The sequence below is a fragment of the Emys orbicularis genome, chromosome 5 (assembly GCF_028017835.1).
Source record: "Emys orbicularis isolate rEmyOrb1 chromosome 5, rEmyOrb1.hap1, whole genome shotgun sequence".
Taxonomy (NCBI): domain Eukaryota; kingdom Metazoa; phylum Chordata; order Testudines; family Emydidae; genus Emys; species Emys orbicularis.
The window spans coordinates 102775497-102789137 of NC_088687.1; the positions used below are offsets into that span (position 1 = coordinate 102775497).

General features: G+C 41.2%; 1 protein-coding gene across 1 annotated transcript in view; it reads left to right on the forward strand.

The window, feature by feature from the left end:
* Window positions 1-12611, forward strand: part of RELL1 (RELT like 1) — a 34687-nt gene extending 22076 nt beyond the window's left edge. Inside the window, exons 2-6 of the mRNA XM_065405503.1 lie at window positions 1761-2003; window positions 4903-4974; window positions 7712-7769; window positions 10345-10584; window positions 12467-12611. Coding sequence (XP_065261575.1) covers window positions 1761-2003; window positions 4903-4974; window positions 7712-7769; window positions 10345-10584; window positions 12467-12611 — 758 coding nt within the window. The remainder of the gene's footprint in view (window positions 1-1760; window positions 2004-4902; window positions 4975-7711; window positions 7770-10344; window positions 10585-12466) is intronic.
* Window positions 12612-13641: the final 1030 nt, after the last annotated feature.

A 13641-nucleotide genomic window follows, 5' to 3' on the forward strand; every position in this document is an offset into this window, starting at 1 on the left:
GGTTGTTCTCACACCTTTCTTAGTTTTTCACTGGCTGTTGGTGGGTCTTCCTAATTTAGCCATGTTACTTTCCTTCCAAACTTCAAAATTATTTGGGGGGATGGGACAGGGAGAAAAGAGGGATGATAGAGGAAAGGAAAGAATTCCCACATTCTCTGCAATATTTAATATCTTTAGGTAAGGCAGACCTACAAACTGATCTGCCTGTGATTTAGTAGCAGGAGCAGACGCTATGTAGAAAGAATTTGGAGTACTCGAATAGTATTGCACAGATAAAACCAAAATTGGTCTCTTCAAAATGAGCCATATACAGTAAAATCTGAAACATTGACTGCTGTCTTTAAAACATTTGCATGTATTTCCTATTCCAGAAAGGCCAATCTGCCTCTACATCCATACCAGTAAACTTTTTTATTCAGCTGATTAGTGAAATTTTTGTGAGAGTTTAAATGTCAGTATAGAACAAATCTTTCACTTACGTTATAATGTACAAGTTCTTGGCACAAGCTGTGCTTTTTTACTTGAGATTTAGAAGATTTTAGAATCTTATTAGAAATCAACAAATCTTAATGGAGTTTAGGGGTGTGCGTATTATTTTAAGTAGCAAGTCATTAAAGGTGACTAATTGCTTTCACTTTAACAGCCGCTGTGCATGTATGACACCCTGATTTCCTAAACCATTTAGCACATTTTGTATTCCATAAGGTACAGAGAGCAGATTAGACAAAGTCTGTACATAAAATCTTCACTTGGTATAAGCAAATAATGGATGTAAACTTTTTTCAGTTAGAAGCATTTAAAGTTACAGGTTGGTCCAAACTGTGTGCCAATATTATGGGGAGGAAATAAAAACTAACTTTTAAGTAATAGTATTGAAGTTCAGTTAAACAAGATAATTTTCACCTTGTTGATCTATATGAGGTGAAAATTGAGGAGGAAGAGTAAAAGATGTTACTTCTACTGTAAAAGCCTCTTTATATGTCTTGTAGCACCCCAGTATGGGAAGAACAGGTTGCCTCTCCTAAATTTGGTGATGTATATTTTTCCCATTACAAGGGTCTGTGTTAAACATAGGCCCAAGGGCTAGAGCACCCATGATAAAAAATAGTGGGTACTCAGCAGCCACCCCCCAATCAGTTGTTTTGTGGACCTCTCAGATCAGCTCCTCCCCTTACCCCCCCTGCACCTCCCACCTGCCGCTGATCAGCTGTTCAACTGTGGGAGGGAGGTGCTGGGGGGAGGGGAGGAACAGGGGCAGGAAGAGGCGGAGTGAGGGCAGGGCATGCTCAGGAGTGTTGGGGCAGAGCGGGGGCAGGAAGAGGCAGGATGAGGGTGGAGACTTGGGCGAAGGGATGGACGGGGGGTGGAGCACCCCCAGGGAAAGCTGAAAGTTGGCATCTTAGGTGCTACATCCAGTTTCCACTCAGATAGGGAAGATATGGATCCTTCCAGTATCTCAATTTTTTTTTTAATGGAAGATAAGAGCTGCAAGGGTCCTATTTTTAAAGTGGTGTCAGGTTATCCTCGTCGGTGCTCGTTTCGCCATCTGTAAAACAGAATACCTACTTGTTATAGGGGTTTGTGGCTTAATTCATCAATGGACCTGGATCCATCAGTGGAAAGACTCCTATTGACTTCAGTGGTCTTAGGGTCAGGCTCATAATTCACCCAATCCTTTGAGAGCGTAAAGTCAGAGCTGCTTGGAAGTGCAAAGTATTATCTAGAACTGTGCTTCATAACCATTTATTTATTTTATGTAGGAAATCAAGATTTTCCTAATATTTTGGCAAGCCATGGTTTAGAAAGTACGACGACGCATGCTGTCGGTGATCGCACAGGAAGTGGTGTGCATCCAGAATATCTTGCTTATGGGTTGGTTCCTGTCTTTTTCATCATGGGCCTTTTGGGGATCCTCATCTGTCACGTGCTTCAGAAAAAAGGGTATCGGTGTACAACAGAGGCCGGGCAAGAAATTGAAGAGGAAAAACTTCAAGAAAAGATAGGTAAGTAATGTCAATGTCTTTTTGTTAATTTGTATGCAGTATGTTACTAATCCGGAATGATCCTCCCCCCTCCCCCCCCCCAATATATATCCTCTATTAAATAGTTTAAGAACATTGACTTAACAGACAATCAAATGGTAATTACTTTTGGCCATTCCCAACCTAACCAAGTGACCTCCATTAGGAAATTCTACCAATTCCCAATGCCAGTCCTCTAAAATATACTTTTGAAACCTTTTTTTGAAGGATCAAAATGTCCAAAATACTTCATGGAGACAAGATGGGTGAGGTAATATCTTTTATAGGACTAACGTCTGTTGGTGAGAGAGACATGGGCTCTTAGTGTCTCTCTTACCAACAGACGAGAGACATGGGCTCTTAGTGTCTCTCTTACCAACAGACGTTGTATTACCTCACCCACCTTGTGTCTCTAATATCCTGGGACAAACACGCTACAACAACACTGCATACAAAATACTTTATAGCTGTTGTGACTATAAACTGAGATCTGAGTAGCTAACCACTTTTTTGTATTTCATCTCTGTCAGCAGCAATAGAGTGCTGTGCATAACTCTTTTAAAGATAGATATCCATAAACCAGCTTTTATTAAAGCATAACTTTTTGGTGTGTGTTTAACAGTGCAGATACTTTAATTTTATTTGAGTAAATTTAATACTTTAGTACTATGGTTTCCACCCTCTCTCTTCTCCCCTGTTGTGATGGACTGGAACATTGGTGTGCTCTGGCTATATTCTTTGGTGTCAGGCCTTAGCACATTTGTTGCTATTATTTTTTCCCCCTCATCTTTTCCCTTTTCCCCTCTCTAACTTTTGTTCTTTTGTACTCTTGTTCTTGTCCCCTTACTTGTCAAAAAGTACTTGGAGTGTGTGTTAGTGGTTCCATGAATTCAGTAGCATGTGGAGCTGAAGTTACTTATTTGACTTGGGAGCAGAGGAGAGAAGCTTAGGCCTGGTAGGTTGTTCCCGTTGCTGTCTTTATTGGGAGGTCCTGTGAGAGCCGTGGGTATTTTTCTTTAACTTTGTAGCTGGAAGTCAGGTAGGAATGGTAGGGTGGGTTCTATTCAGGAGACAGGCAGGAGCTCCTCAGTGAAGCAGAGAGACCAAGTAGCTTTAGGAATAATGCTTTCTTTCCTATTCTAATAAAATTAAAATATTGAATAAGGAAGTGACACTCTCTATATTTTTGTTGCCACATAGGGTTGCCAGGTGTCCAGTTTTCGACCGGAATGTCCGGTCGAAAAGGGAAACTGGCAGCCTCTGTTCGGCTGCCTCCGGTCAGTGGCCTCCACCACCGGGGGGGGGGGGGCAGGAAGAGCAACAGCTGCTGCTGGAGCCTGGAGGAGCGGCTTTGTTTAGCAGCTGCTGCTGTCCCTGCCCTCCAGCCTGACAGAGAACTGGCTGGCTCCGGGACCGGGCTCCAAAGTAAGTACTGGCGCCATCCAGGGGTGTGTGTGTAACCTGTCTGCCCTCTTGCCCCGTTGTGTCCCGATTTTCCAGCCCCTCACTCCGGGGACCAATTCCCCCTCTGCCCCAGTCCCTTGATCTAGGGATGGACCCCGCTGTGCCCTGAATTCCCCACCCAGCCCCTTGCTCCAGGGACTGCCTCCCACTCCACTGTGCCCTGATTTCCCCACCCCAGCCCCTCGGTCTGGGGACTGACCCCTGCCGTGCCCCGATTGGGCAGGCTCTGCGCCAGCTCCTGCCAGCCCAGCTCTGCAAGTGGCAGGTGAGTCCCAGGGGATGAGGGAGTGAGTGACAGAGGCAGGGGTGGGGAGAGAGTGACGGGGGGGGGACGGGACAGTTGGGGTGGTGGTCAGAGCCTCGGAGGAAGAGGCAGGGCAGGGGGTGGGACCTCGAGGAAGGAGTGGGGGAGGGGTGTTTGGTTTTCAGGGATTAGAAAGTTGGCAGCCCTATAAGAGGGTGAAAGGCCGTGGTGTATTCCATATCCACAGTCACAGGGTCAATTTTCACCCCTTAAACTACTTTGAGAAGGCTTTTTGTGAGACCCACCCCCAAGAGTTCTCAATTCAGAGATTTTGTACACAAGTATATTTATATACTCATTCTATTTAGTGCCTTTTCTTAAAGCCCTGGCTCCTGGAGTCATGCTGTTAAATGAAAATCTTGGCTTTCATTTAATAAAAAATTTCTATCCCTATGTTGTATGGAAAAGCTTGAAAAAGCAAATCCTAAAGGTTCAAACACTAGAAGGCAAACAAAAAATCTAAAATTTAGTATTTTTATAAAATCTTTCCATTTTTAAGATAATCTCATGATTTTGGGAGGGTCTGGCTCGTGATATTTGAATGCTTGGGGCTGGCAGTACTTGACTCCTGTCTTCCTATTTGTAGTGAAAGGCGCTGAATTTACAGTCTTAGATACTGCAGTCTGTTGTGGCTAACAGTATAGCAGTGCAAGCTTCCCTGCAACAACTCGTTAATTTGCTACTAGTCAAGTGTGAGGCATTCCATATGTGGTAGCTTAATGTCCAAACCCATTTTCTGCTGAGACTTGGATTCCTTCTGCTTTCTTAAAATCGAGGTGAGAAGGAGGATGAAAGTGATGATAGAACTTTGATATTTCAAAGTTTTATGAAAATTTTGAGTTTTCAGGGGGTATTAGATGAAATACATAAAATATGGAACTTAAGAACTCAGCCCTGATGTCTTTAGTGAGAGAATCTTGCCTGAATAGGGGGCTGCAGGACTGTCTTCAGGATTGTTACTAAAATCCATAAAAAGTGTTTTTTTTAATATGGCAGTGATATAATACTTATATATTCCGTGAGATGTTCTCCTGTTTTCCTTACTTTACCATAGGAAAAATAATTTCTAGGAGGCTGTAATACTGACTATATGTTGTTGTTTTCCCCCCATAGAAATGAATGAAAGTGTAAATGACAATAATGATACTGTGGGGCGAATCGTCAACATCATTATGAAAAATGAAGGTACAGTTTAAAATCAGTGTTCTCCATTAAAGATGTGAATCCCTCTGATGCAGTTTGATACTATGTAGCTTTTTAAAGTGTTTCCATAGCATATTATAGGGCTTGCTTCATTCCGATATTCTCTTATACTGTCTTGGGAATCATTAAAAAAGGGGATAGAGAATAAGACGGAGAATATCTTGTTGCCCTTATATAAATCCATGGCATACCCACATCTTGAATACTGCGTACAGATGTGGTCTCCTCATCTCAAAAAAGATATACTGGCATTAGAAAAAGTTCAGAAAAGGGCAACTAAAATGATTAGGGGTTTGGAACGGGTCCCATATGAGGAGAGATTAAAGAGGCTAGGACTTTTCAGCTTGGAAAAGAGGAGACTAACTGGGGATATGATAGAGGTATATAAAATCATGAGTGGTGTGGAGAAAGTGAATAAGGAAAAGTTATTTACTTGTTCCCATAATATAAGAACTAGGGGCCATCAAATGAAATTAATGGGCAGCAGGTTTAAAACAAATAAAAGGAAGTTCTTCTTCACACAGCGCACAGTCAACCTGTGGAACTCCTTGCCTGAGGAGGTTGTGAAGGCTAGGACTATAACAGGGTTTAAAAGAGAACTAGATAAATTCATGGAGGTTAAGTCCATTAATGGCTATTAGCCAGGATGGGTAAGGAATGGTGTCCCTAGCCTTTGTTTGTCAGAGGGTGGAGATGGATGGCAGAAAAGTGATCATTTGATCATTACCTGTTAGGTTCACTCCCTCTGGGGCATCTGGCATTGGCCATTGTCGGTAGACAGGATACTGGGCTTGATGACCTTTGGTCTGACCCAGTATGGCCGTTCTTATGTTCTTGTTTGCACACACTTAATGTTCTGAAATTGCTTTTTAGAATGAGACTTTCCATATCTTATCTAAAGTTAATTTTTTTTCTTTTGGAAGGTTGGTTCATGTCAGAACTTTAACTTGTCTCTTTCACCAACAGAAGTTGGTCTGATAAAAGATATTATCTCACCCATCTTGTCTAATATCCTGGAACCAACACAACTACAAAACTGCAAACTTGCTTTTTGTGTCATTTCTATTTTTTTTAACTTTGCAGTCTTTGCAAGAGGCTGAATTTTCTTATTTTTAAAAGAAGGTAAAAGAACTAGCTTGTTTGCTTAATGGTAATGTCAAAGCCTATTTGGGAGCATTTAAATACTAACATCACGTTGAATGGCTTGAAATGGAGGGGCAAGTTCCGATTACTGCACATGTGTGACTGAGGCAAAGGTTTTCAGCGAAGTAGGGAAAACAGGACAGCAACACTGCTGTTTACTTTGTGATGGTTGTATCTAAACAATGGAAAAAGAAAGAAATGTTTGGAAGGGGAAAAGAATGCTTCTGAGCAGCTATGCAGACTTGAGAGTGGTGTCTGTGTAGCATTCTTCTCTGTAACAGTGATGGAATCTGCTCTTTGAAACATCACACAGTTGGGATTACATGGGTTTTTAGAGAGTTGTTGGACCTTAATCAGGGAGTAGCTGCTCTGTATTGAACTGCACTTCTAGTAGTGTAAATTTACGTACAGGTTAAGACTGCCCCTTAGACCATTAACTTCTCCTTTGTGGCATCCAATCTGCAGTGAATAGCTGAGCTAGTGATCCAGTAGCAGTACAGCTCTAGGAATATGCCAAAAGCAATGTAAAGGCTAGTATCTATGTGGATGTCCTGGAAGCTAAGGGAATGGGACCAGATTTTCCTCCGGAAACTTGGGCTTTTCACAGTTGAAGGCCTTTCTGGCCTTTCTGTACATTCATAAATACCCTGAAGAGAGAATGTAGTGGCAATTCAGAATTCACTTGTTTATAATTGGAATACTTTTTTTGTGCAGGTTGGGAGTAGCTGGCCCTCAATATGTGGCTTTGAATGTGTGATCCGCCTATAATTCTTAGTAGTTTACTTGAGGTTGTGTACTACTAGTATGCACTGTTACACAGTTGCTTATTTTACCAAAAGGCAGCATTATTTTAGTGGTGGCTGAAATGATTCCTTTGAGATCCATCCAAATAATTAAATATTCATTAACTCTACTAATCTTTGACTTGTGGCCTGGGAGTGCTTTTTAGACAGAGTGATCAGTACTGATAGATTGTATGCATGGTATTAATGGCAAGCATTCTCATAACATAGACAGTAATACACCTCTACCCCGATATAACGCTGTCCTTGGGAGCCAAAAAATCTTACCGCGTTATAGGTGAAACTGTGTTATATTGAACTTGCTTTGATCCGCCGGAGTGCGCAGCCCCGCCCTCCCCGGAGCGCAGCTTTACCGTGTTATATCCAAATTCGTGTTATATTGGGTCGCGTTATATCGGGGTAGAGGTGTATATGTGCTTTGTATTGGGACTGAGATATGTGTTCTATAGCAAGAGTAACTTTACCTTCTCAATATAAACGCCCATACATTTCAATAAATCGGCACTTCATAGAATCGTAGGACTGGAAGGGACATTGATGCCTTTGGCATCTTTCCTTTTGGAGATTCCATAATGCAGACTTCTCTGGTCTAGATGGAACTTAATTCAGAGCCCTTCAGTTCAGCTGTGAGATTGCTGTTAATGCACTTTTGCTAAGTGGGTTCTGGGTCAAAATTAGAATCTTCAGCTTGCTTACTTTTTACTATCTTTTTTGATTATACAAGGACATAGCAACACATTTCTTCTAACAATTTCTGTTTATGCTTTTTGCAGCAAATGCTGATATGTTAAAGGCCATGGTGGCAGATAACAGTGTGTGTGATCCTGAAAGGTAAGGCCTTTCTATTTTAACTGTGTATATTTCCTCTGCATGTCAAGATGTACCCTGCCAATGATTCTATGTTAATTAAAACTGAAATCTCAGTGAAATTTGAATCCTTTAAATGCTATTATGATAACTGAACGTTTGTTCACTCTAGTTTTAGATTGAATAACATTCAATAGCAGTCATTTGGGAGCTTAATCACAGGGATGCTATTTCAAAGATGCAGTTACTCTTTTTTTTTTTTTTTTTTTTTTTAATAAAAAATGCATACATTCTTGTAACACTACTCCTGTAAGTTTATGTAGTGTCCATTTTTATCAAAACTGGAAATGTACATTTGATTTCATAAAAACAAGGTATCTATATCTCTTATTAGAAAAAGTACAGATTGCCACAAATTACTTTACTTGCTAATCAAGTTTTTTCTATTCTTTTGCTCCCACTTGCCTGAGTCATTGATTGAAAAAAAAATATTTTGATTTCATTGTCTTATTTTTCTCTGATTCACTAAGATTTCCTTTCTCTTCTGAGAGAAACTTTTCTGAGGAACTTTCAATTCTGTGTGTATGCATTGAGATTTACAATAGAAATCTATCATACTGGGGATTGAAAATTGACAGTAACTCATAGTGCCTTTGCACAATTGTTTAATTCTTTAAAACAAGGCTAGGGCTTGAAAAACTAACCCAACACTTAACAGCTAGAGGACTAACACAGATTGCTAGAGGCTGATCTGAAAGATGAGAGGGGAAGAGAGAGTAGCTTTCTAGAGGCTTGATTTGTAGTTTGATAGTTAAAGTGGAACAACCCTCCTTAAGCCCTGTCTACACTGGCAAGTTTCTGCGCAGTAAAGCAGCTTTCTGTGGTGTAACTACCGAGGTGTACACACCGCCAAGTCACTTGGTGCGCAGAAACTCCTCAGTTGCAGCGTTGCCAAAAAAACACCGCAACAAGAGTCGTAAGCCTTACAGCGCAGAGGGCCCAGTGCTGTATTGGCAGCGTAAACACATTACAGTGCAGAAAGCAATCATTTGGCCTCCGGAAGTGTCCCATAATCCCTCAAGTGGCTGCTCTGCTCATTGTTTTGAACTTGGCTGCCCTGGAGACATGCGCCCGTCCCATTTTAAAGCTCCGTTTCTGACAGCCCTTGCATGCTGTGCTGATCTGCTCCGGGACACAAAGCAAGCCATTAATGTGGAATGCTTGTGCTGTTGAACACAGAGGTGTGTGTGTGTGTGTGTGTGTGTGTGTGTGTGTGTGTGTGTGTGTGTGTGAGAGAGAGAGAGAGAGAGAGAGCCAGCGCCAGCGCCAGCCCAGGGAGGGAGGCAGATGCTGATGTTGGGGGTTTCCCCCTCACCCTGTCTGAGTCCTGGTTGCTTCCTGCCGCTCTCTGAACTTACAAGACAGCATGCTGACACACTCTCTGTCCACCAAAACACACTGTCTCTCCTCCCCACCTCCATACACACACACTCTCCCTGTCACACCCTCTGCCTCCCCCCCTTTCAGTTGAAAAGCAGCTGGCAATGTAATAGGATGCCCATGGAACAATGGGACTAGGAAACCTGCATCATGTGACGCTGTGCCTGCCCCCTGAGGCATTGCAAACCCCTCCCAAAGCATCCTGTGGCCAGTTGCACAGTGGAATAACTACCACAATGCACTGACTGCTCTCTTTGCCATTGCAAGAGCTGCTAATGTGGATGCGCTCCACCATCACAAGGAGCACAGTGTGGACACGCAACAGCGGTTTAATTCCAGTGCTTTAATAAAAATGGTATAACTTATTGTGCAGAAACTTGCCAGTGTAGACATACCCTTAGTGTGAATGCAGTTGTACCAGTCTCTAAAGGTGCTTGTGTCTGTACTGATAAAACATGTTTAGCTATATCAGCACCGATATAAACACCTTTAGGCTGGTACAACTGCATCCATGCTGAAGAGGGTGGTTCCACTTTTGATTATACCATTTTCTAAACAAATATAATTATAGTAGTACAAAGCCTGTGTGTAAATCAGCCCTCTGTATGCATTATTTACACACTTTGTTCCTTCTCCTTCGTTTTACCTCTTATTTTACTTGGAGCAATTTTTTGAGGAAAATATCTTTACAAACTTGAGAGATGTCCGTTTTCAAATATGGGCCAATCTCAAAATAATCTTTGCTGATGATGCACTAGTGTGTGGTTGACTTAAAATTTGAACAACTAAATGGTTTTGGTTTCTCTTTGACTTTTCACAAGAGAAAATGAAGATGTGTATGTGAATTTGCAAAACTGCCTTTTTTGCTGGAGGGGGGTGTCTGCTGGTGCTCTTCTCTAGTAAAAGGGGGCGGGGGAAGGCTGGAATAAATCATTGACATTAGTCTGCTGTGGAAAAGTATCTTTTTGTTAGCTAAAACTACCTTCTGTGAGGGGAAAAAACAACCTAAATTTAACACTAGCTGAATACAACCCTAGGGTATGTGATCAGAGAATAAAGTGGGACGATTATTTAAGTTTAAAGAAACCCTATTTCTAAGAAGAACAAATATATGCAACTAAAGTTAAACGTTAATTATTTTTTTTGTTTTTAAAAATAGCCCTGTGTCTCCTACCACTCCAGGCAGTCCTACAAGTCCAGGCTCTCCTTTGTCACCAGGTGATACTCCATCAAAACATAACTGTCATGGCCATCACTTGCATACAGTTGGGGGAGTAGTAGAGAAGGATGTTTGTAGTCGCTGTAGTCACAAAAGATGGCACCTTTTAAAGCCAACCAACAAATCTAAAGAACCTAAAAAAAGCCGACAAGGAGAAGTTACAGTACTTTCTGTGGGAAGGTAAGACTGTTCTGTTTTGTTTTGTTTCGTGCTTTATTTACATGTTATCTTATCTGACTCTCACTGTTGGATTAGTTACATGCTGCTATCACCTACTTCTGTAACGATTCTTGCCACAGCCCAGCACATGGATTTTTCGGAATTGTAAGACTGTAATTAACTTTCGAGGCATTGTGTTGTTTCCCTAGACATCAGATATCTGACCTGTAAATCCAAACTTTGTCAGTTCACTAGTTCTCTTTTTTGATCAAATTTTTTTTATTGGGATTCGGATGAGCATACTGGCAAGCTAAAGAATTTTAATGATTAATTATTAATTTGTTTTACCATTAGTGTCTAGAGCCTTAGTGATGGACCAGGACCCCATTATCCTAGATGCTGTACAAATGCAGAATAAAAAGACAGCTCCTGCCCCAAGCAACTTGCAGTCTAAGGCTTGGTCTACACCTAAAACTTAGGTCATTCTAACTACATTGCGCAATGAAAATTTTCATTCCCTTTGTGATGTTGTTAGGTTGATCTAACCCATCTGTAGATGCAAGATGGAAGAATTCTTCCATTTTCTTCACCTAGCCACGTCACGACTCCTCTGGTTTCCCATCCTAGTCACAGTCTCCTTGCTCAGGTTAGAGGTTACCTATTTCATAGAGCTGGAAGGAACCCTGAAAGGTCATAGAGTCCAGCCCCCTGCCTTCGCTAGCAGGACCAAGTACTGATTTTGCCCCAGATCAAGGATTGAACTCTCAATCCTGGGTTTGGCAGGCCAATGCTCAAACCACTGAGCTATCCCTACCTCCCCCCCCCCCCCCGTACCACCTCCCAGAAGGCATGAAATGAGGCCTGAAGACCTGCGTCTTGCACTTATCTGCTGTTGTCATGAAATTCTTGATGGGTCCCCATACTTCAATAACATTCAGGTTTATACTGAGTCTTTAGAGCTTCAGGGTTCCAGCACATGTGTGTGCATATTACTCTCTCCCCCCCCCCACACACACACACCCTGATAGAGATAACTGTTAGGTGGGGAAGTCTACAAGCTCCAATTTTCCCTCATAATAGGATCTTTTTTATGGATGAATTCCTCCACCATCATAGGAACCACAGAAGACCTGGACTCAGGTTCTTCCTCTCTTCTGCTCATGTGCACAGCATGTTGACATGAGTATTTGCAGTTTAGTGCTTGGATTGCATGTGGACCCTGATATCTGTGACGTTGTATGTCTCCGAGTGTTTATGCTTTCTTTGAGGGGATGGAAATGGAAGATGCTTAAGGAGCAAAATTAAGTGAATTTCACTTCAGTGTGGGCTAATATGGTTAATATGTTTCTTTTTAATCTAGTCAAGTACACTAATGAATTATACTTTGCCTCAGAGCCAGGTGGCTTTAGAATTTTGTGCTGTGGAATTTTTTAAAATCCCTTCATAGTGTGAGTAGAAATCCAAAGCTGTGGATCCAGTAACACAATTGCCTAAAAAGAGAGCAAGAATTACAGATAGATCTTCATCCTTCTCTTGACTTTCTTTACAGTAAGTATCAAATACAGAAGATGCAGTTTTCCCTCTAGTTTGTTTTTTTGGCTTTTGGACTATTCATGATTGCTCAACCAATAGTGTATTCTTTTCTTAAAATTAGAGATCTTCTTTTTTTCCAAGAGAGGTAGGTATGGTCCAAACACTAGAGTCTGAGATAGGAATTCCCAACTTTAGACTTCCCTCCTGCTGTATTCTTGGAAAGCCGCTTTAAAATTTCTTGTTTTCCATCTATGTAGTTGGGATAATACTTGCCTCATTGGGATGTTGAAGATTGATTAGGTGATTTCTGGAGAAAAAACAACCAACCAACCAACCTATCCTAAGTGGGTTCTTGTATTGCTTGTTTCAGATTTAGAGTCACAAAAGCAGAGCACAAATCTACATCCAAAGAGCGGAAAAGCTTGATGTCTGTTAATGGTGTTGAAAGTGTCAATGGAGAAGTGCCTGCCACACCTGTCAGACAAGGAGCAAGAGGGAGAACTAGCACAGAATAACAGGTGGGTATTAAAGATTATAGACTGACATGGAAAGTAGGATCCGGTGAGAGGGTCAGATATATTCTCACTGATTTCTTTTGTTGAGATGTAGAATATGGATAGCCACATATTTAAACACACATTGGTTAATTATAAAATGTCACAAAGAGAAAATACATCTATAAAGATTTATTACCACCTTTTAGTTAATTTGTCAAGATTAACAGTACCCAGCCAGATTCTTAACCAACCAGACTCTTACCCAATTATTTATTTATATTCTATATTTAAGGTTTACATTGAAATAAAATCCATTTATCTTTTATGGTGGCTTCCACAATCCAAAGAATGAAGAGGTGTAAAAGAACATCTGTATTTACTCATTTTCTCTGTAAATTACTTGATTTCATTCCAGGTGCTGGTGAGGAATATGTCCTCAGTACAAAAAACACTATCACAACTGGCACTAACTGGAAAATACTTGGGCAGTCAGCAGAGGCTCAAAGCACTGAGTGGGCATGGAACCAAACTTATTTATAATGGTGGTTGTTAAAAGACTTGCAGATCACAGCCTCACAGGAATATCTGAGATGCCTGTTATTTCCTCTAGTTTAAGTGCTGCGGTTATTGCTTCTTGTATCAGATGGTGCCATAACTGTGGAATCTTTGATATCTCTATATGGTGCACATACCATGTTAGGAGCACCATTTCAGATATTTTGGTCGGGGTGGGAAGGCAACTTTAACTATGATCCCAGGGGCTACTTAGGCACCTGAAAACTCTCTCCCCCTCTCCGCCCCCCCCAGTTAATAACTTAGAAATTAGCTGACAGGAGCCCTGTATCTAATTCCTATATAAAGAAAGAAAAAATACATACAAACACCAATTAAAGCCACATTTAAATTTATATTTAAATTTAGAACAATGAGGAGATAATATAGCAAGATATTCCCAATCCCAAAATTGGAATAGATCATTTAACTTTTGGAAACACCCTACTAGGGCAAGTCCCCGTGAGTTTATACTGCACCTATCTGGGATTCTAGG